A 23,616-nucleotide genomic window follows, 5' to 3' on the forward strand; every position below is an offset into this window, starting at 1 on the left:
TAAATAAAAGTGGCCCTTTTGAGGCTTTGTGAAGGCAAATCTGTGTTTTGCATGGTCCAATGTTGTCTTACAAACCTAAAAAATTTACCAGTTTAATAATGGAGAAGCTATTAGTCAGCTTTATATTTTCTTAATATATAAAAACTATTTTCTGAAAGTGTTAAAAAAAAAAAAACTCTTATTTTCCATGTCCCAAATTTTTGATTCTTCTTTTTAAAGTGTTTTGTTTCAGTCCTATAGTACCCATCTTGATCCATGCTGGGTCAGATCCTGATGTTTGAAAAAGGAGGCGGGGAAAGCAGAATAAAGAATTAGCCTCGCTACGTGCAGTTAGCCGACTATTTCTATTGCAGACGTGCTACTACGCATGACAATTTTTAACAAGAGTCAATGGGCAAAGATATTTGCGCCCCAGGGCGGAAATATGTCACCAATCCGCTGAAAAATGGAATGGCGCTTTACTACGCGTTAACGGGTAAAGATACATGAATTATTTTCAGTTGAAATAAATGTGAAGACTGACACATTTTCTTTTATTTTAGTGAGTTTTAGGAATTTCCAATGAATCAAACTGTAAATATTCAGATCACTCCAAAAAAAAAATAAAAAAAATGAATTCCATGGTAAATTTGTGTGTGAATTTCTGTTATTCACCATAAAGTCATAATAAAGCCCTGTGGCTGTGTCCAGGCGTCTGCCCATAGCCATATAGGTCACTATATAGTGGACACGCCATTTTAAATGAGTGTCTCAACGTTTATTGGATGAAAAAGTAGGGGACTCAAAATTTCCCACAATGTACCTTGAAAAGTTGGTCACTAGATGAGTAGATATATATTCCAGAATTCTTAGCCAGAGCTCTCCTCGCAAAGGCCGAGTTGCGTGACAAATGGGAAGTGGAAACTAGTCATCTGTCCGAACTGATATTAAACAGAGTTCCTTATACAGTGATTGAGGGGTTAGGGCAGACGTTCAGACACAGCCTATATATCTCAACTATCAAATAATTAGTCCCAACAGGAAAAAGAAAAACAAAAGAACATTTGTAATTTCTTCATTCATGCTGCAATTACTAGACACAAACTTAGAAAAAGAACATAAGACATAAATTACTATTCTATATGTAATGTATTTTTTATATTGAGCCTTTTTGCTATGTTCTTTGTCCCTTTTGGACTGTCACTTCCTTTATCCCTTTTGAATAGTTACGTTATTGATTAAATGACACATACTCCTTAGTTTGATGAAAAATATCATGGGCTTGAAAAATGTATTATATTTTTCATAAAAACATCTGTCCCTTGGGATCCCTGTCATTTCACCCATCCACCACAGAATGTAAGTTGAAGCTACAGAGGATATTCAGTGACATTCAACGATCAAATGGCAGCAGCATGAACGGCTCCCACCTCCAACAATACAGAGGCCCTCATGGTAAAAAAAAAATGGACTCTGCAAGGTTCACATTAACTATCTTTTCAAGTGATGAAGAGGTTTGCTTACATGGATAATTTTATAAAGGGCATTTTGTCTCTGTAGATGGATTTAATAAACATAGGCCCAACTTGCTGCAGTCAAATTTTGGGTCGCATAATGGCAATCTCTAAAGTCACTATTGCTGTAGCCCAAAGATGGCTGTCTCCAGAAATTTAAGAGCTAATAAACATACATTTGTGCAATGCATTTCAGTAAACTGTTACAATTATATCATACTATAGCTCTGATTTTTAAGCTTTGTCTACTTCAAACCACATCAGTTGTCAAGTGACAGGAAAGCTCATGGCAGCATAGCAATGTCTCTATAGAGGGAAGGGAAATAAGTTAGTTTTTTAAAAAAAAAAGGTATTTTTTTTTTTTTTTTAAGCCCATAATTTAAAATCACCCTAAATTTCATTTAAATGTACAAATGAGATATATGGTGTGTTTAAATAGATTTTATGCCAACCCGATATCGGAGATTAGCATGCTAATGTGTCGTGAGATTTTAAGAGATGCTAAATATTGTAATTTCCACAACTCATTTTGGTCATTAAATATATTTATATATACTGTTGTCATTTCATTATAACCACTATTAATATTTCTACACATTGTGATGAACTAGAACAAATGAAAATATTTCTAAAAATGTGCTGGATTTTCTGAGAAATTTGAGTTGGTTTTAGATTAGTTTAGTCTGTTCATTTACTCTGGAATGCCAATGTATAAATTAATATAGTATCCCCCTGACTTCTGACCTCTGAATTCACATCTTTTGTTCATATTTTTCTCCCTCCACTCTGCTAAAAGTACTCTGGCGTGGTCCACGGAAATCCGCCAAGAATCCATAGCTCTTTTATTTTTATTTATTTCATAGACTGCAGTAGCAGTGAGTGATTTGTAAAGTATCCCATGCTGGAGCAACATTTTTCTCATTCAAAGTCGCAGAAATATACTGTTGACCTGTGCAGCAGAGGGACTGAAGTGTTTGAGTGATATATTGGAAGTGTTCAGGAAACAGATGGGGGGGTTGTAGACTGCTAGTTTCTGACAGGAAATATAAAAAATGTGCTGTAAAGGGTAAAGCATGGCCAAGAGAAAGTTTACAGCTGGGGAGACTGATGCAGTGTAGAAAGATTAAAAGGATTTAATACTAAGCTGCAAAGTTTGTGTTGGGGTTTTGACTGATTAGAAGTTCTCCCCTCAGTCAGAACAAAGCAGGACAGGACAGAGATCCCAGCTCCAGAGTGTGAGTGACTGAGTCGAGCCGTATCAGTATGCGTATCAATACACCCCACTTAAATTATTTGTGCCTCTGACTCTCTGGAGTCTATAAAGAAAGAGGTAAGACAGAAGCAATGACATGGTGGGAGTGTAAGAGAAGAGAAGTGTGATTTTCTTGTTTGACAGTGCCCTGGGCTGAAAGAAGCCATCCCCTTGACTTGAATTATTAACACGGTACTTGACTTTCCCCTCAGTTTTTGTCTGTAAAGTACCTGTTCTATTCTGAATGCAAGATCTTTAGCATTGCTGCCTTTCAGCAAGTCTTGGAAAATCAAAGTATTGGGGATTTGCTCTGGCACCATCTTTGTTCTTATGCCCCCAAACATTATTCACACATGTTGATATAAGCACACAATAGCTGTACCCTATTCCTTATTGGGCTGATGGAAATGCTAAAATGTTGTCTTTAATGAGCGCAAACATCTAATTTGGAGAAAATTAATAACTCTCCAGTGATCCATAGGGTGATACTTTGTTTTTTCTTTTCCCCCACGATACTTTCCTGTAAAACAAATCCCATCTGTGTGTTCCCAATAACTGAGACTCTACTGTTATTGTTGTGAATTCTTGTCTAACTTCATATCCCATTTATATGTTTGCTCAGCGAAGTGCAGCGGGCAAACATCTGTCTTGCTGCACATTTCATTAGCCTTCTGACATGAGCACAACAGCACTGTCTTCACAAACAGTGTTGGTCCTCATTTCGGGGGATCTAGCCGTTTTCTCTATGAATATACTTTGCAAAAAAACAGGCTTTTATGGCTTCTTGTCTCTGGGTTTATTATTTTGAATACAGATGAGGTGCAGTTATTGTGAATTAGCTGCTTTCTTTAGACACCATGTAATATTCTTTTGTGTTTTTTGGTGTTTTTCTGTTAAAGATGTATTGAAAAAGTTGAATTTTAGCTTAAAAGTACAAAGGATCGATTAAAACCCATCTCCATCTGTCTATATATCTCTGTATCCATGTATCTCTAGCTTATTTTGATTAGTGCAGCCAAATAGTGGATTTAGGAAAAATGTTATAGCAGATGACTTTTTTTTTTTTTTTGTCAAAGTAAATTTTAAAGCAAAGCCTTTATGGGTCATGCGATCTTGGGTGAGACTGATGTCCAGCTCTTATCCACTACTTCTATAAAGGAGGCTAGCTAATCAAAAAGCTGGGTGTGTAGATGCTGCATCATATATTTGAAGTTTAGTGGAAGGAAAAAATGCAAAAGCAAAAGGAATCTACAGCCATGTGAGGCAAAACTCGTTTGAGTGGAAGGGCTTGGGGAGACTTATAGAATGTGGACTTTAGTATTATACTCGGCTTGAACCACTGCATGCATGCAAACTAATAAATTGTTTGGATTATTACTTATTGTTTGTGTTGAGCAATGCTGAAGCAGAAATGACATCAAATTCATCAGTTCATGGCTTAAAGAGAAAAAAGGCTCGACTTTTGCTCAGTGGTTTCCTTTACATATGACAAATGTCTCCTTTTCATACTGGAAATGATATAAAGCTAACTTTATATCCGAGACGGTCACCTGCTGCAGGTGTAAATTAAAGAGCCTTTAAAAAAAAAAACATTTTTTAACCTTAAATCTTCAACATATTCTTGCATATTTTGCTGTTTAAGATAATTTAGTGTCATGTTGCAGAACTGACTTAAAGCTAATTAGCAATGATTTGTTTAATTTCTTGAGGCTTTGGATAAGTTTATCCAAAGCCTCAAGGGTCAACCATTTCTTCACACCACCACGAGTCAAAGAGCTGCTTCACTTTCACTTTAGACAGAGTTTTATGTTCTTCCTTCACCTTTAATGATGCAGACTGAGCAGCAGGAGTAGAAATCCTGGGTTTCAGTGAAGCACTTCTCCTGCTTTGGTCTGTTGCTGTTTACCCTGCAGTGTTAAAGAGATGGGCAGAGGTCATTTTACTGTTTAGCCTGTTAATTTCAGGCAGACATCTAATGAGAAGCAAGGTTAGTAAGCAGTGGAAAAATAAACAGCACTGAACCTCAGATAGTAAAAAATCTGTTGGCAAATTATTGTCAATTTAAATAGGTTGTATATTTTGAGGTGAATAGGGAAACAAAATATTTTACATGACTTCCCTCATTAGGTCAATTTTTTTTAACTCTCTCAATATGTTAGTTTTTAGTCTTCCAAATGGCTGAATTGCTTAGTAAAATAGTTAAACTTGTCTGTCGTCAGATTATTGTATTTAATAAAGAATATTACCTAATCATACACTATCTCTTCCTTTGCAAATCAGCAGAAATGGAAATTCTTCTTAGAGGAGAACTTAGCAATAAGAGAACATGTCATTGCTTCACAGTGAAAAACACTTTTTTTTTTTTTTTTTTTTTGTATTTTAGTTGAAACCTGAAAGGCTCAACGTTTAACTTAATGTTTGGATCATTTATGCAAGGTGTGGGTGTGTTATTCCTGGTGGGGTTACCTCTTCCACAGAGTTCAGTGCAAACTCTGTTCCAAGGGCATATTTATATTGTTTGCCTTTTACTTGGTTTGGGTAGCGGGCTAGAGGTTAGATGGCCTCATCGCCATGTCACATTGTGCATTGCAGTCGTTGGCCTATAAGCTTAAGAGGAAAAAATGAGGATGTGATGGAGTGTAAAAACCCTCTACAGCAGTAATGTAAGAGGTTACTACTTTTTGTATTTGACTTTTCAGTTTGAGTTTTTTCAGAGTTGGGAGATTGGTTCAATAAAAAAAAAAAAAACAAAGCCCATACAAAATGTTGCTCATCATAATTCTCGGCAGCTCCCATTGTGTGGAGATATTTCCAGTGTACCATCAGTGTGGCACAACGTTATAATTACAATTTCTACTCATCTTTCACCCCCACCCCCAGGTCTCCATATGTTAAAGTATTGGACAATCCCCATTTCTCTCAATCTCTGCTCTCCTGCCAAGTGCTGTGATGCAGCTACTTTCCCCCCTTGTTGCTCACCCGTCTCCTGCAGGTTTTCCGCATTTTGCTCATTTCTCTGCTCATATTTCTGGCAGCCATTGTCTTCTAAATGGAGTTTGATTTAAAACAGATGTTTTCCTTCTTGCAGTGAACACATTAGCCCCCTTAAGAAGTTGATAATAATGTCAAGTGTCATGACAAACGCATTATGCTTTATTACGCAGCAGAGGAAAATTCAGTATTTTTATCTATTTTATAACATGAAATCACAAACTAAGTGAAGCAGAATAAATTACACTACTTCTATAAAATGACTGATCAGCTCTAGAGGCATCATCGGGCATCAATGTCTATTGACTTTATGGACACGGCAGATGACATACCAACAAGCTTGGAGCTATGTCAGTTTTCTCACTAATTACCTAATTAATCCCAGGGGTTGCTTGCTCTGTCCATACAGCGCTGGTTCCAAACCTGGATAACACTAGTAGACACGACAGGAGGGAACAATTGGACCAGTTATCCTGGGTCAACTTTAATGTATGGGCAAGGATTTATTTTTATTTAACCAGCTTGTTGGTGAAGCACAACTTACAGGCATGATATTACACTGCTCTTTTTTTTAAACTAAACAAACGTGATGCAGGATGAATAGAGAAAGGAATATTTGGAGCCTTGTGTTGAGTATAAGGGCTGGGAAAAGCATATCATAATGGAAAAATCCCATTAGGGTTACTCCATTCTATAGTATAGGTTAAGTTTTTTGCTACCTTATTATTCTTTATTGTTTGAAAAATCACATCACATTGGGCTAGCACTGAGTGCGGGGACAACTAGCAAACCAAATCATTAAATACGCATATAAACTCTGATCGGCTGCAGTGTGTGTGCAGTTACTGATTCTGTGTCGCCTAAAATGATTCCAGAAGGATTTACGGCTAGAATCGATGGATTCAGTGTGAAAAAATACATAAATCTTAAAATTAGAGGTCTTGTAACATTGTTGGGTATTGCTAGCTTCCTTCCGTACTCCTCAGACAGGTACAAACTTTTAAAACACAGTACAGAACTACATTTTTTCTAAGAACTAATAAGATATTGTGTAAATATGAAAATAGTCGATAACATTTAGGTTGGCTGGAGTGATGCTGACACAGTTGGTAAGAATATTCTACATCTTAGAGAACAGGTTTATGTCTATAGCCAGTTTCAGACACTGGGAGCTGATTACACATCTGATGGTCTTAAAGGAGAAAGCCGTTTGTCTGTTGACCACTCATGCATTCACGAGTGTATGTTTAGATGAGCTGTGTCTGATTGGCAGAGCAATTAATCCCTGCCATGTTGTCTCCCTCTGACAGGTCTTTAGGAGTGGAGAAGGCATGGGTATCCGTCTGGACAGCGCTTCAGCCTTCCAGGGGGCTGTCATCTCTCCTCACTATGACTCACTCCTAGTGAAAGTGATCGCCAGCGGAAAGGACCTGAACACAGCTGCTTCCAAGATGAGCCGAGCCCTCGCAGAGTTCAGAGTGCGAGGAGTCAAGGTAAGTTGTGCATCTGTTGCTGCACTCTGGGGTTTGCGCTTTTATCCGCATTGCGTGCTGTTGACTGAACAGGAAATGAAGAGAAGTTATCTTAAACATGATTTCTGGCAGATTTATAAAAGGCTCTGCACTTACTGATTTCAATTGTTTGGTCGTTTGTGACTTTCTATAAAGGCAAGACTTAACAGCCTTTAGTAATGCATAGTTACCAGCCTTGGAACATTTAGAACCACTAAAGATTTTTAATCCCCTAGTAGCTCATTTCAATTACCTTTAACTTGGTATTTTAGAGACCTTGAAGCTTGAGTAAGGCTCAGCCATTTTTTTTTTTTTTTGTTTAGAGCCTGTTATAATTGTTTAAGTGCACCTTTAGGTAATATACGGATCTAAAATGAAACATTTTATCGACTTGTTTGATGGCCGACAGCCAGCAGTTTTCCTCTGGGGGGAATTAGATTTGACTTTTTTTTTACTGTTTATCACCTGCTGTACAGCCCATGTCCATTCACCTGCATGTCTGTCATCATATCTGTATTTGCACATTCTGTGAACCTTTTGTCTGTGTGCACAGAATGAGCAGAATGTGTGTAAAGAAGTTAAATGTCATGAAGAGCCAGAGAGAACAGAGATGAGGTGATGGACAGGAAAGACATGGGAAAACATAAAACAGGAGGGCAAAGATGGACTGATAGAGGAGCAGGGAGGGAAGCTTTAACAAGGGCAAGTTTGGTGGAGAGAATGTATTATAAAGCTGCATGGTAGGTGGACTCGTAAAAGGTGGCAGTCTACATGAGGGAGGTAGAAATCTTCAGTATTATTTGAATATTAAAAGACTATAAACCAACTTTGTTGGCCTTTGAGTAATTGCAGCCTAAAATTTCTATTTTCATATAATTTGGACTAAAAGATTATCTTCAAAGGCCGCCTTATGGTGGAGCCTAAACTGGACTTTAAATCAAAAGGAAGGGAGCTGTTTTTAGAACTTGATGCAACATTAAAGTGAATATTTCCACCATTTTAGTAACATTACAGGGACCAGGGGCCCTCGAAATATGACAATGAAATGTCAAATGCTGTATATTGACCTGAAAAATCCTTTGATACATCTCAAATTAAGCAGATACTTGAGTCAAAGCTTAGTGTTTCCTTAATTGCTCCTTTGGATTATTGGATTAGTTTTAAAGGGAACTCATTATGCTCCATTTTACACAGGTTGGGATAGATCTGCAGACTGTAAAAAAAAAAATGTTTTTTAGTTATTTTTTTTTTATACAAGCTCTTTCTCTGAAACTAGCTAAAAAGGCAAAACTAAGGAGGTGAAATCATATCAGCCGTTTTGTGGCTCATTAACTTCTATGCTAATAAGCCGTAGCTTGCTGGTCCCCACACCTAGTGTCCACTTTCTCTTTGTACTCCTGAAAATANAAACAGCAGGTTGGTCTTTAAGGTGCTGTGGCGCCATGTTTGCGTGGGTTTGGTGCATGGTGCTTTAGATCAAGGTTTCTTAACCTTGGTCGGTGTCCTTTGTTTTAGATGAATCACTGCTCCAACACACCTGATTCAAATGATTGAATTACCTCCTTAGCAGCCATTAGTTGTTCATTAATCATCTTGAATGCTTTAATCATCATGTATGGAATTCTTCACTTATGTTGCCATAAAGCAAAGCAGCTTGTTTTAACTAAAAGTAATGATTGACGGCCAACTATTCATTTGCCACCATGCTTCTGATGTTCAGTGAGAGCAGTACAATCTGTGTTTAATCTCTAGCTTCATTATTGCCATTTGATAGATTTTTTTTTACAGCCTCTACATGCATCCTGTTTAGTTTTAAACCAGTTGTTTGTATCAAGGTTTTCTTTTCGGAGCTTTAGCTGTTCTGTTGAAAATACAACATTACCATCTATAAAACTCTTAATTTGCTTTCCTAAAGCTGATTTATGACTTGAAACAGCTGCATTAATTCTATAATCCAAGCTCTGAGGACACATTAATTTACATCCCAATTAAGCCCAAACATAAATCTCCACTAGTTGGGTGCAAATAAATCAACTGTGCACCCGCTCAATAAATTCTAGCGTCCCTTGTTTTTTCAGGTTTTATTAAAACAAAGGTGGGCAAAACCTGCAAATGGCAGAACGGTAAACTTGTGATGCTTACATCTTTGGGAAAAGCAGTACATCAATACAAAAGGGTCGCATAGCTATGTGCCAACAATAAGAACCAGAATCGTCTCAATCTGTACAATGAAACATGTCGTTAATTATAGATTCTTGGAACAAAGTTTAACAAACTTTTTGTTAAAAATTATGTTGCATAATTGCATTAAAATTTGCTTTGCAACTGAAAAATTAGCCTAATTACAGGAAGTTCAAAAATGGCTTTAGATGGCTCGAATTGATGTAGCTCTTTGATCACATACAAAAGGCCTCTACAATCTTACTCACTATGACAGAATTCATGCTTATTATTTTAACCTACACAGACTAGATACACAGGTTTCCTAAGGTGGTTCTCATGGGCTCTTCATACCAATCTAATGAAAGGGAAAATGGAGGATGATAACTTTTGAAATAATAATCTTTTTTTCTTTTTCATAAACAGCATGCTGCTTAGGTTTTCATCTGTATTGTGGTGAAAACTACCTAAAAAAGGGTTGGACCATACATTGAAATAGAGTAGTTGGAGAATATTTCTAAATTTATTCTGCAAAGGCATGTTGGTTGTTTTAATTTGTGTTCATAGGGTGAATCTTCACTGTAATTTTAAGCTGAACTTAACCTGCTTGTATTAATCCTCTTCTTGGGTTGGTGGATGCACGTTCTGCTCAGATGTTCATCTTAAATTTGCATAACGATGGCTCACTGGTGTAAAATGAGGAAGTTATGTCCCCTTGAAGGCAGTTGTGCCTCGGGACTTCCCTTCTGGTTCTTTATTTTTCCCATAATTTTTTTTTTTTTTTTTAGATTAGAATTGAAGAGGAAATGTTTACAAAGTTGGCATCTTAAACCTTCAAAAAATCCTATATTAGCTCCCCGCATGTGTAGCCTTTCCAAAATCCCTTTGTCTGTATATACCTGGAAAACACAGAGCTTGACTGAAAGATTTCCAATGTTCCAACAGTTGTCAATTCCAATCTAGCCTGGTCTTGACATGTGGGGTTAAAGAGCTGTACTATGTTAAGGCTTCCTGCTATCTGCTGAAACTCTTCCTCTGTCATGCAGCCAGAGTCGGTCACAGGCATGTAATCAGAAAGGTTCTTGCAACTTTAGGGCTTTCTCAGACTAGCTTTTAATACTCCGCGGTAGTGAACACAGCCATTAGAGGCTACACAGTAAAAGGTTTCCCATCACTGCAGTCTGGTAATGTTTGTATCATATCACTGACTGGGGAAGAAATGGGATTTATTTTTAGGCTTTCCCCGTGTCATCAACCAGGGTTGATCAAATTTAAAATAAGCAACCATGAATTCACACCAAGATTGTCCGAAATTTATCAAGGAACTGTTGCCTAAAATTGAAAGAAACACAAGAGTGGGAAATGTGGATACCCTTTCATTATTTGGAGGAACATGAGGTTTAGATGAGCCTTGACCAGGTAGAGCTTTACATCCTTTAGTTTCGCTCTCAAGCTTTAAATGACACACCATGTCTTGAGGGGACAGGGTTACCTTTTCTTCATTTCACACCTATAAACAACCACTTACATGGTATTTAATTGTATGAATAATTTAGTAATCCTCCCTCTGTGCAAGTAATTCAGGAAAGAGATGATAAAAAGTCTGTTTTCATAACATCTTTATTACCTTGTATTATGCACCTTTTTTTTTTTTTTTTTTTATAGGATTTTCACCCCATTAGTATTTTTCTATAAGCAGTCATGCTGCAACTTTATACTGCAAATATGTTCCTGTTTATCTGAAATGGAAAGCCTTTTATGCTTTAACTTATTTTATTTAAAGCCCACCAGAGCGGGGGAGGCAAATGTTATTTAAACAAACTTAAATTGTCATATATTCTGTAAACACATGTCCAACTGGCTGTGTTAGGACAACAAATGAAAGTGTGATTTCAGCCCAATGGTTAACTTTGCATGCAGATATAATTAGCTAAAGCCTCCATTCAAAATATAATTAACAAATCATTCAAGTCCAAGTAAAACATATTTCAGTTGTGTCTTGACTAAACTTGTCGAAACTCAACTAAACTACTATGGACACATAGTAAAATGAAAAATGGTTGAAATCCACTCAACAAAATGATTCAATGATATCACAGTTCAGCATGGATTACATCCTTGAGAACCACTGTTTATCTTGAAGAGTTTGGAAGACAGTCAAATTAGCTTTTATCTCTTTAAGGGCAATTAAAATGTGCTCAAAACTAATTCACAGTGCAAATTCAAGGAGGTAAATAAATCAGGGGTTGGACCTCTTTTAGCTTTAGGTAGGTTTGGTTGTTAAGACGATGGATATAGCAGCTAGCAGACTTGTTTAAAAATCTTCTTGGTTATATTTTGGCTGTCAAATGTAATGGGCATATAACCGATTGCATAAATGTTTACATTATATTAAAGGTTAAACCCTTAGTGAAATAGTTTATTTTTATCAACTGCTAAAGATGGCGGCGTAGGTAACCTTGTAGTCACCATTGTCTTCCTGTTGGCTTGCTTCACACAAACACACAAAATGATTCCAAATCTTCAAAAACCCAAATTGTTTGGCTGGAAACTTGTTCCCTAACTTTCACCGACCTGTAACCTCTCATCTCCATTTTGAAAAAGGCGGAGGTGTCTTCAGTGTTGAACAGCTTAGTATGTCAGGCCTGTAGCAGGGAAGCTAATGTCCTTTCCTCTCAGAAGCTCTATGCCTCCAGTCTCTGGTATCTTAAAATGTCCAATAAACTCGGATGAAATTTTGCAGAACAGTCTCTCTGCATTTATCAGTTGTGAGAGGTCCACTTAGGATTTGATGTGCAGATTCTGGCTATGTCTCCCCAACCTGAACCTTTCTGGAGGGAGGCAAAAAAGGCAAAAGAAGAGTCTATAAGGTGATGCCTTTGTCCCCAGGTATGGTCAGGGACAGGTTCATACTGCATGTCCCTGTGGAAGTGTTTTGAGATGGGAGAGGGGTTTGCAGCAGTTTGAACATTGGTGGAGAAAAATTTTAACTCTACTCTTTAAAATTTACCAGGCTTGACCTTGGTCCTTAAAGTCCAAAGCCAACGGCATTATACCTGTACTGGCATTTGTTTTAGCATTGTGCTAACACTCATTTTTACCTAAATTAATGCTGTGTGAAGAGAAAGGCCTAACTAGAAATAAGAAACTTTAAAAACTTAGTATTATATTTATACATTGGATCGGTTTTCTGACATATTTTGAAAACCATGGGTCACATTTAGACCATTTGCCTTTAGATTTATAACCAACTATTCTTGGAGAGATAACATGCCAACAAAATGCAATGGCTAATTTCTAATTGAATGTTCAGACTTTTGCCACCACTTTTACAATCTCACCATCTAGGGATTGACTGCTAAAAGTGCCTACACCATTCTGAAGACAATCCAGACTTTTTTTAAATCTCAAATCATGGAAAGCCAATTTGTCAAACTCTTTAAGACTTCCCCTACCCTATCTGATACACTCTTCTGGACATGCCTCTCTTTATGCCTACACTTCAGTTCTCACTAAGACCAGTTTTCCAAACCAGACTTTCCAACTGTCTTATTGTTGCCTTTTTATAATACATTATACATTGTTTTATGCTTTTATGTCGCTTTCTTAAAAGCATCTGCCAAATGGATAAACAAAACGCCCAGAACACTTTTAAATACTGCATTTAAAGTAGCTCATCTTGAAACGCATGTTGCATCTTTGTAGTAAATGGTGTGTGCAGCATTATCAATGAAATTAAGAGATATTGAAAGCCTGCATAAAGTGTAGGTGGCATAGAGGGAAACAAAAGCTATAGACTATGAACATTTAGAGAGGAAAATACCAATTATTGCCATCAGTAATATTATGCATTTTACCTTTAAGCACAAGTTCACAGCTTTTGTTTCTTTTAATGACGAGATTTGTCTAAAATGACTTAAGATCTTGTTGCACATTAAAACACACAACACAGTAAATACAGTCTCCTTAACTGCACATTAAGAGCACAAATGGGATCTGGAAATGTTTTAAAGCTTTGCAGAAAACACCTTGAACCTAAATGCGGCCTCATTTAAAGTAAATGGCCTTTACACGACTGATCCCATTGTAGGAACCACCTCCAGCAGCATTGGCTTGAAGTAGTAGTTTACTATATGAATATCAGTCTAACATCATTGTGAAGTATTTCTGTTAAACTATTAATTAAAGCTTCGTAATTATCTGTTAAGTTTGCACAGCTACATTTTGCACTGCTCATTGATAGTCCCACCAAACATTTTAATTGGGTTTTGAACCCTTTGGCCATTATTTCTCATATATTAGGGTTTTCTTGTTGAAGTTTTGTGCACACGACCCAATGTATGGATGCCTTAATCCTCGACACAGCCAACCTGGATTCGAATCCGGCCTGTGGTCCTTTGCTGCATGTCTCTCCCCCTCTCTCATATCCTCTTTCCCGTCAGCCTACTGTCAGAAAACGAGCCACTAGTACCGTAAACCTCCCTCCAAAAAAGACATATTTTATTGATGCAGCAATTGCCAAAGCTTTAATTTTTTTTATTAATTTTATCTTTATAGTGTGACACTTTAAGCCCTTGTCAAGCCCTTGTTTTAAAGAACTACACTGAAAAAAAAATGATGAAACAGTTTTTGGCATTTACTTAATCATATTTAGTTACACGATTGTTTCATGTTAGCAGGGTATGATATAAAACAATTGTGTTAAAGTAACTTAATTGAGAACCCTGGTCTGCATTTCAGTTGTCTCTTCTTTTCAGACTGTTTTAAATCTAAATAAAGTGCATAAACAAAAAGTAAATCTTTTGTATTTCTCTTTAGCAGCTATATGTGGCTATTTGGGCCAGTTGGATGAAATGTTTCCTAGCTATTCATATAATTCATGTTGCAACCAGCATTCAGTAAGCCACTAATATGTGGTTTTGAATTGCATTCACCCAGAAAAGGCATGCATTATGCATCTTTTAGAAAAAATTGCAGGGAAATTTGAATAATCAGATTCCCCTTTTCTCATTAAAATGGAGCATCTTATCAAAATGTTGGAGTAGCTCCTTGGTTTTTTTCTGTTAACAATAACAGATGTTATCAATGTAATGGTTAAACTTGAGCTGCTGTTTCTCTAACCAAGGTTGTCCTGTTTTGGCTTTCCAAGTTCAGTAACTCATGTGAAATAAAGGCCTCTTTGAATTAGTATTCCACATCTAAATCTTAAGTTGCATTTACCCAGCAGTGCCAGAATGGAGCAGTTTTAACTGGATAGTACTGGTGAAGTATGGATGCATGAGGTATTCAGTGTTTAAATCAAGAAAATCTGATCTGTTCAGGCAAAACATAAAAGCTACATCTGTTAATTAACCCACATTGCATGTTATTTACTTATTACTCGTACAGGGGTTATCTGTGGATGTGTAAGAACTTCTATATGTGGCCAATCAGGTTGAGGCCTTTTACTCTTGTTTTTAAAAGAGCTCCATCTTAACAGCTCTGTTTGACACATTCACAAAAGGCCTTGTTGGGGTCCTTCAGAGCCAGAGGCTGGCAGCCAGGACATGTTTACAACCATCTTGGACAAACTGCTTCCGAATGACATTTCATCTCAAAGTCTGTTTGTAGTAGATCGATATGGAGAGAAACTGGTAGAGAAATAAAGTGTAGAGCCTTAATATAAAAACTTATTTCCATATAATATTTAGTCAGCTGTAGGTTCAAATATCTTCTAAAGGAAAAGTCAATCTTTTGTGGAGGGAAAAAAAGGGAAGACATCAGTATAGTGTATTCATTCTATAGATAAAAGGTTTCTCCTTAGATTTAGTGTACTTTAAAGTGAAAGTTGAACATAAACAAAGTTAAACAGTGAAAGTTGAACATAAACAAAGTTAAACACATGATACATTAAAGCTGGTTTACAGTGAGTCTTTACTAAAGCGTATTGACAAAGGACAGATTTTGATATTAAGACCAGATGGTAATGTCCTTGCTTTGGCAGATCCAGGCTCCGCGCCTCATCATGCTCACCCACCTCTAAATATGGTTTCTAAATAAAGGGAAAATTGTTTTTTTTTATTTTGTTTTCATCTATAAAGAAATGTTTTAGTATGCGTTCTGTAAGCAGAAAAGTTAGAATCATATAAATTTAGAGGTTTGCACTGATGGGAGAAGATTTGTGTAGCTGTTTGTGCCATAGAATCAGGCCAGTTGTGCTTATCTTTTAAAGACATGATAAAAGTGTAGGTTTAAAAAAAAAAAAAAATCACAGTTCATACTCTTCGTATCGAGCTCTCGTATTTAAGTAAAGAGAAATTAAAAATGATTATGATGTGGGGAAAAAAGCTGGGGATATATACATCTGGTATTTTATTATAAAAACTAAGTTCTACTTATAAATCACAAAGAGCTTTAACCTTCAACAAATGATCAGATTTATTACTTTTATCAATTGCTAGACCTTTGCTTTATAAGTCAAAATCCCTCCTTTAGATGCACAAATGAAAAAGCAGCATTTATTGATTTCCGTTGGTTCTTTTTCTAGGTCCACTAACAATGAAGTGAGCTTCCTTTTATGTGTGAACTGCAGGACTTGGCAGAATTTATGTTGTATTGTTGTTGTTTGCACAAATTTCGACTTTTCCTTGAGGGTTTAGCTTTGATAAGTGGGTGAAAGGAATTGCACTAGATTTTTATGAATCCCTATTCTTGTCTGTAATTCCATTAAAGGAACAAATATGCCACTCTAAACTAATCAGAAATCACATCAGAAGAAACAAAACTTTCCTTGCATAAGTAATTGAAGAATTTTGTCTTCTGGAAAAAAAAAAAAAAAAAAGCAATCTGTTGATTGGCTTCGACATGTGCTGTTTAATATTTCATCAAATCACTCCATTCATTTCCACCCAGATGAACTAATAGAAACTGTGAGATGCTCACCATCTTGCTCCTGGAGACAAACCAGAACGCTCACAAAACACAATCTGCTGAAACAGAAAATTCAGATTGCTTGGGGACCATAAAAAGCCGCCGTTTGGAGCTGTGACGATGTCAAAAAAGTTAGAAAACCATTGTTTACTTCTGCATAACAAGCTATTGGCATAAACTACTTTGGTGGTATTTGCACAAACAATTTCTGTCGGTAATCAGGAGGAAATGAGAAAATGCAATGAATAAGAAAATTGAAGTAGTTGCAGTGAGCAAAGGGGGAGGGTATGTGGTTGAAACGGAGTGGAAGACTCAGGTCTAGGAGTGATTGTTCTATTAAAGTTGGTGAGGGACTGAAAGGCTACAGGAGAGCAAGGAATAAAGGAAAGACTGCTTTGGCTCAGCACCTTGTTCTTCGGCTGCTTTAATGGCTGATGGAGAACAAAAGTCTCCTTCCTAATTCTAATGAGTTTAATTATGGCTCGTCCTGAGCCAGGTGCTCGGATCAGCTAATGTCTGTTTTCATTAATTGACAATTAAAACTGAAGTAAGCGTGTGCTCCCAATTTGGACCTCACCTCTGAACAAACAGTGGAATAACTTTTTCTCTTGTTTCAACTATTGAATTTCTGTTTGATTAAAATGCATTTGAAATGTGATCCTTATCTACAGTAATAGTTCACAAATGAAGAAATGTATTCACCTTCAATACAAACCTTTTATTCATCAGATGTCAAACTTGGGGAGGAAATTAAGGTTTGTTAGGGTGTTTCTATTACCGACTTAAGTTGTAATTTCTATTTTTCCCGCAGTTTGCTAAACATGTACATGATTGATTATTTCACCGCTGATTTGTTTTTATAACTAGTGAGAAACTTGAAGGTGAGCTCCTTGGAGTATGGTATACAAATTAATGGCTTGGTCATTGCATCTTTGACCCAAAATTGTGACTTTACAAAGACCTTGATGCAGTTTGGCAGGAGTTTTTAATTTGCTACTATAACACCCTCCAAGGTTACATGAGTCTAGTAGTATTGCATTGAATGCTTAAAGAAAAAAAGGGTTAATGCTCATCTGCTCTGTGGTGGGATAAATTAAAAATCACAATCCTTTGGTCAATACTGAAACCATTAGCATAATTAATCAGTGTTTGGAAACATTTCACCTTTATTGAACTGAAAGATTAACTTTCCTTTCATTTCAAACTTTATTGATTTGAGGAACAATTAAAATACAGATTTGGATTACCTGCACCTTAGGTAGAGGAACAGCGGTATTTATATGGTTGTTTTAATTGCTCTTTACAAACACCAAAGTGATCCGGAAAAAATGGATCTACTGCTTTTAATCAAAGCCAGAGAGTCTCAGAGCAGTTCCATACCACCCAAATTAAATTTCCCTTGAGCGCTTAGACAATGCAGATGGGTACAGGGGCATTGAAAATGCATAAGCTAAAAGTTATATTTATGGAGATTGCACATTTAACAAGGTGGAAAACATAAAAAGTAAAACATAAAAATCAATTAAATAGCCTAGCTGTATATCTTACATATTGAACCACTTAAACTGCAGCATTCTGGACGAGTAGCAGCAATAGAAAGGATACAATAGTTGATGCTTCAGTAATCCCCCATACTGAGCATGCATGGGAATGAATGGCACAGATTATTATAAAAGTTATTCACATTGCAACAATCAAAGATACAGGATTGTTGCAAAGTAAGAAACCTACTGCAGAACCTGGCTAAGTCGACAAACAAGATCTAGCCTTCCAGCTGGCTCCTACCTCCTTAGTACATCTTGGTTTTACTTAAATCCTTTCAAACGCATTTGCCCACTGCTTCCATCAATAGGCTGGAATAGTACTAGAGTACATGCAGCAAGGCAAGCAGAATTAATCAAGTCATTTAATGGCAAGTTTCCATTTGTTGATGTTGATCATAGTGGCTGTAATTTTACCTGTTACCTAAAACGCTTTCTCTAATTACATTTTAAGCAGAAGGTTATTGGAAACCTGTGGAGTCACATCTATCAGAAAAACAAAAATTAAACTGTGCTGTTAAGCTGTTTCTCTACCTTTATTTAAATGCATGTTGATGTATTACATTGATTCTTTGTAGATTCCATATATGTATATATTTTTTCATTTAGTGTTTATAGTGAATTTGTTGCTTTGATGCAGTCTGTTTAATGTTTAGTTTACATTTTTTTTATGAAAAAGCTTTGTGGATGGGAGGTGAAAAGTCTTCAAACTTGAAAACAAAGTCCAGTGTTTTTTTTTTGTTTTTTTTAACTTTTTTTTGGAATGAATATGACTTGGATGACTGAGAATCTTCACCAGTATACATGTACACATATATGCAGTTTTCTGTTTTGAAGGATCTTTTATGTTCAGGAAGGGTTAACAATGAAAGCCTGCAGTAGCAAACTCGAAGTGCAGCCACCGGACAGGGTCAACAGCTTAGTGGGCGTAAATTGTTTTTTTTGCAGTGTTTTTGATGCGAGGAGTGTGTGGAACTTGTTGAAGCACCCCTCAGGTGTTGAATAACCTGCAGTTCACTGTAGATTGAACATTGTGTGATTAATTACAGTACTGCCAATGGAAAATTGGTGGTTCTATTCTGCGCTTTTACTTGGTTAAGGAGTATTTTTTTTTACCTTGAAAATGTGGTTTTTCAACTTTTTTCCACTCTGCAATATTTTTTTTTGTTTGAAAAATCCTCTTTATAGCCTAGATGATCATAAACTCAATCTAAATACCAAATTTAACACTTTAAAAGCAAAAAAACCATTACAAACTTTAATGTGATTAAAATATTCTGATCCCCGTTTCTCCCATACTACTTTGCATATCTCATTGACAAGCAAATAATTCATGCTACCACAGATTACCAGCTATAACCCAGTTAGTTGTAAACTGATATCTACCCTTTAAATTGGATGGAATTGGTGCCATCTGATCGTAAGCTAATGCAAGCAAACACTGAGAACCACAATAAAATGACTCATTTATTATTTAAAAACTGTAGCAGGCCTGTCATTTTCTGCAGCAGAAAGTGCTTCATCTCAAACGGTTTTTAATTTCTCTGGAGTTTGGATGAATAACCTTTATTTTCTGCAGCAGACATGGAGGATTGTTTTTGTTTAGTTTTTATTTAGATTTCAAGTTGCTGGTTTTCAAGTAAGCATAAACATCAAACACTTTCCTCCTCGTCAGGTTTGTACCTGCGTCTGTCTGGATAATTCTTAGAGATTTTGTTCTGGCAAATATGTTCTTTTAATGCCGTTCAGAGACTACACCTTCCTTTAATGTCTTGAAGAGAAACTGCAGAAGTTTTCTGCACGAAGAATCACACACAAAAAAAAAAAAACTGTTTTGCATTTAGGTCAATCCTGTGTTTTCATGGCACTGAGATATTTACTGCTGTATCTTTGCTTTGGGGTTGATAAACAATAAGACATGGAAGCAACTTTCCTCTTTTGGCTGATATTTGACAGCTCTTTATATTTAAACACTTATAGACTAGGCTAAGAATTAAAATGCACCACATGACAAAAAGCAGCTATGTTGTAAATAAAGTCCACATCTGGAGACCTGACAGCCTGTTTTGGCAGGCAGTAAAATCTTTGACTACAAACCTCTTTGCAAAGTAAAATAACTGCAGAGTGGTGGTTATATTTTGTTTTTATTGCACTTATACCTGTTTTCCTAAAGCAAAAGAATAATGCAGAAAAATTTATTTGAACTCATGAAGGCTGTCCACCTGTTTCCTCTGTCATCCATCATATTCTGAGTAATAAACCTGCACCTGTATGGGTCATAAACGCAGCACTTCACTCTATAAACCGAAAACAAACACATTCCCTCGGCATCTCCTTAGCTGCTGCTGTTCTTTCAGCTCTTACCTGAGTTTCAGCAGACAACGCACCAAGGTCTGATTAAATACACCGGCCATTAAGCAGAGACATTTTTAAAAGTCATGATATCCTGCAGTATTTCTCTTGCAGGCATGGCTAGATGGGGAATGGGTTTGATGTCTGCACACAGCCAAAGGTTCCTTTCCAAGCAGTTAGCCTCAATTATGGCTCCGCTATGATTCCCTTTGGCTATAAAACTGCTGCACCTCCAACTACTGTATATTCATTCTGTCCAGTGCTTCTATTCCATAGGTTTGCAGAGTTAAAACATTAAATGGTTTGCTTATATTTATACAGTCCAACCAGAAAGTATCCACATCCCCATACCCCTATTCCAAGTGTCATTAATCTTCAAAATGATGTGACTAGTATAATGAAGAAAAGATTACCGTAATTTCCAGACTAAGCCGCACCTGAATATAAGCCGCAGAAGCTAAATGGCATGATTTGTACATATACAAGCCGCACTGGACTATAAGCCGCAGGTTTTTTATGTTTAATTACCATATAGGTTCGTGCACAGAGAGGATTGTCGGGAAAGAGGCAACTGTTTGGGGAAGCTCCTATTAACATTTCAACACAATTAAATTGAGACAATTCTTCCTGCTGGCGTCTCCAACGTCTCTGCATTGACTCGTTGATTCCAAGGTTACGTGCAGCGGTTCTATTTCCTTAGTTTACTGCCAAATCGACAGCCTATCATTTAAAAGCTGCATCATATGCATTTCAACATCTGTTTTCCATAATGTGGGTGTCACACAAACTGTCTTGCGCTCGCAATGTCCATCTTTCTCAGAGTCTGCTTCGGGATTTACTGTATTACCCTAGTGGCCGTTAGCTGTAAAAGTCCATAGATAAGCCGCATTGTTATATAAGCAAGGTCAAAAAATGGGGAAAAATTTGTGGCTTATAGTCCGAAAATTACGGTAATATAATCCCAACATAACTAAATGAGAGAGTGCATCACTCAATGCTTTCTGGATTCATTGCAAATTTAGGGGCGTGTCATGCTTCTCAGATTTTAATAACGTCTGAAAACCATAATTTCTCCTTTTCTGATTTTTATATTCTTTCAGATCTAATCCACCGGAAATATATTTAAGTTAAATGTGAAAGCCTTTTAAGGCTCTAGCTATCAATTCCAGGCTTTCCAATTTTATGATTTAATGTTTAAACTTTTTAAAAATATTGCTTGACATATATTTTATAGACTTTTGCTCATTGTTCAAATATAATCAGAAGGATTTTATGCTCTTCTGTACCAGCTTTCCTGCTCAGTATTTGGTCTCCACTGGTGCTTTTTCTTTTGTAAAATAAGCAGACACCCTGTCACATCGCTTCCCTCTCAATCTGTCTCTGCCTCATAGAGACTCACACAGATATCCCACTGCTGGTGTCTTAAAGAAACCCCAGATCATCTCCAGATGAGAAGAGATACAAGATTTGGCTGCCTCTGTCTGATCATGAGTCTTAACGGGAGCCTTCGGGGATGAGGAGTGGGCGGAGTGGGTGGTAGCATTGCCACATGGAGGACAAAAAGGCAGAAGAGCTGATAATGATGAAAAGAGGGCAGGGAAGCTCATGTTTCATTCCTGGTTATGGAGAAACATGGAGATTAGATGGGGCAGTGGCTAGGATGTTAAGGAAAGTAATGAGAGTGGCAGGCCTGTGGTGAGAACCAGAAAAAGAGCTAAATCGCATTAGCGACAGGGGAGAGCTGTGAGGATTGGAAGCAGAGATGCAATTTAACTGGAAAAGCTAATGATGTAACATCCTTCCTTACCTGTGATAGTGCTTAAATTAGGGGAAATATGTGACGAAGAAAGATTAAGGAAAGGAATACAAACTATAGAACATGAGTTTGGTGTAAGATGAACATAAGCATGCACCATTCATTAAGCTACTGCTTGCTTCATAGAGGAAATTAACTGCAAGTTAAACTTTGCCTAATTTCTGTTCTAGATATGAACAGATATGAACCTAGCATAAAAAGTAACTAAACATTTCCTCCTTGGAAATTGTTCCTTCCTGACATGTAAACATGCTCCAGCGCTGCAACGTTAAAACTGGTCTGCATTTAGAACAGTTTAAGACATAAAAGCAAATAAAGCTTGAGCTGCTGAGCTAAAGTCTCTCAATTAGATGTGTAAAATGATGAATTTTTACAGTCAGTTTAAAATTAGGATTTAAACTGTTTAATAACGAAAATTCATTGGAGAGACTGAAGCACAAAAAGTGGAAACACCTGTTTTTTTTTTTTTTTGTTTTTTTTTGCAAGGTAGTTTTTCAATATGCTTAGTCTCTGGATCAGAAATAGTTTTATGGCCTTGATATGAACTGAAGGCAGAGCCATGAGAGGATCATGGGGCTGTTAAGCAGAATGTGATAAATGAGCTAATTTTACACTGACCTAAGTAATCCTCATAAATGACTGATTGGAATAAAATGTCATATAAACATGTCAGTTGGAATATTGAATGGTTAAGGCAGGATCAGAATTAAATTTCAATTCCAATCGGCATGCATGTAAACGCTTAACTGGATAGTTTTTCTGCATAAGATAAGCTGGCCTTAGCTCACATCATGAAGGTTTCCACTTTGAGCCGCAGGACATTCTGGTCGGCATTTTAATGACATTTCTTAGTCTAATATGCTGTTTTTATTCCAATTCCTCATGTCCATATAAATAGTTCCCTCATACTTTTTTGGTCTATTTACGTAAACATTGCTACTGAGAGTGATTCCCATCGAAAATGGTTTCTATTGGAAGCATTTTAGAGCTAGCTTCAGAATTCTCATACAGCTCACCTAGATATCATGGGATGTAGATAAAATTCACATTTTACAGACTGTGCTTCTGTTGATTCTGCCAAGTTAAACAAAAAACATTGCTGTTGGGTCTTAGCTGTATGTAGTGGAAAACACTCAGCCCTCTGATCTGACTGGATCCACTTGAATGCTGTAAATCTCAGACTTATGATCTGCAAACTGGGCTGGTAAAGATGGGGGGGTATTATCTGAGGAGTTAAGTTGCTGTAGTCTTGGGTATAACTGTTTTTTTTTTTCCTGCAGTCTTTTCGTGATTTCCTTCTTCCACAATTACAAACGTTGCATTAATATTTAAAGGAGTAAAGGAGTAATAATTTTGTTTATATATAGATTTTTTTTTTCTAATTTTATCCCAAAAACAGAGATGCACCCATTACTAAGCTCATCTTCCAATTGTATTAATCTGTGGTTTAGGAATTTGAACAATTCCTGCTGTTTTGTCTCCACTTTATCTAACACTACTTTGTGTTAGATAATAGTTTTTATTTAAATTTCACTTGGCTGAATGGTGGCTTTACTGCATATAGTAGTTCTGTAATTACCTGTGGAAGAGA

The 23,616-nt window shown here is 36.7% G+C and overlaps 1 protein-coding gene across 2 annotated transcripts in view; it reads left to right on the plus strand.

Moving 5' to 3' along the window:
• The window catches only part of pc (pyruvate carboxylase), a 373,340-nt gene that overhangs the window by 172,702 nt on the left and 177,022 nt on the right, over positions 1-23,616 (plus strand). For both annotated transcript variants that reach the window (XM_015373837.1, XM_015373838.1), the window contains exon 12: positions 7,047-7,229. In XM_015373837.1, coding sequence (XP_015229323.1) covers positions 7,047-7,229 — 183 coding nt within the window. The remainder of the gene's footprint in view (positions 1-7,046; positions 7,230-23,616) is intronic.

This window comes from Cyprinodon variegatus, unplaced genomic scaffold (assembly GCF_000732505.1).
Source record: "Cyprinodon variegatus isolate N-32 unplaced genomic scaffold, C_variegatus-1.0 Scaffold93, whole genome shotgun sequence".
NCBI lineage: Eukaryota > Metazoa > Chordata > Actinopteri > Cyprinodontiformes > Cyprinodontidae > Cyprinodon > Cyprinodon variegatus.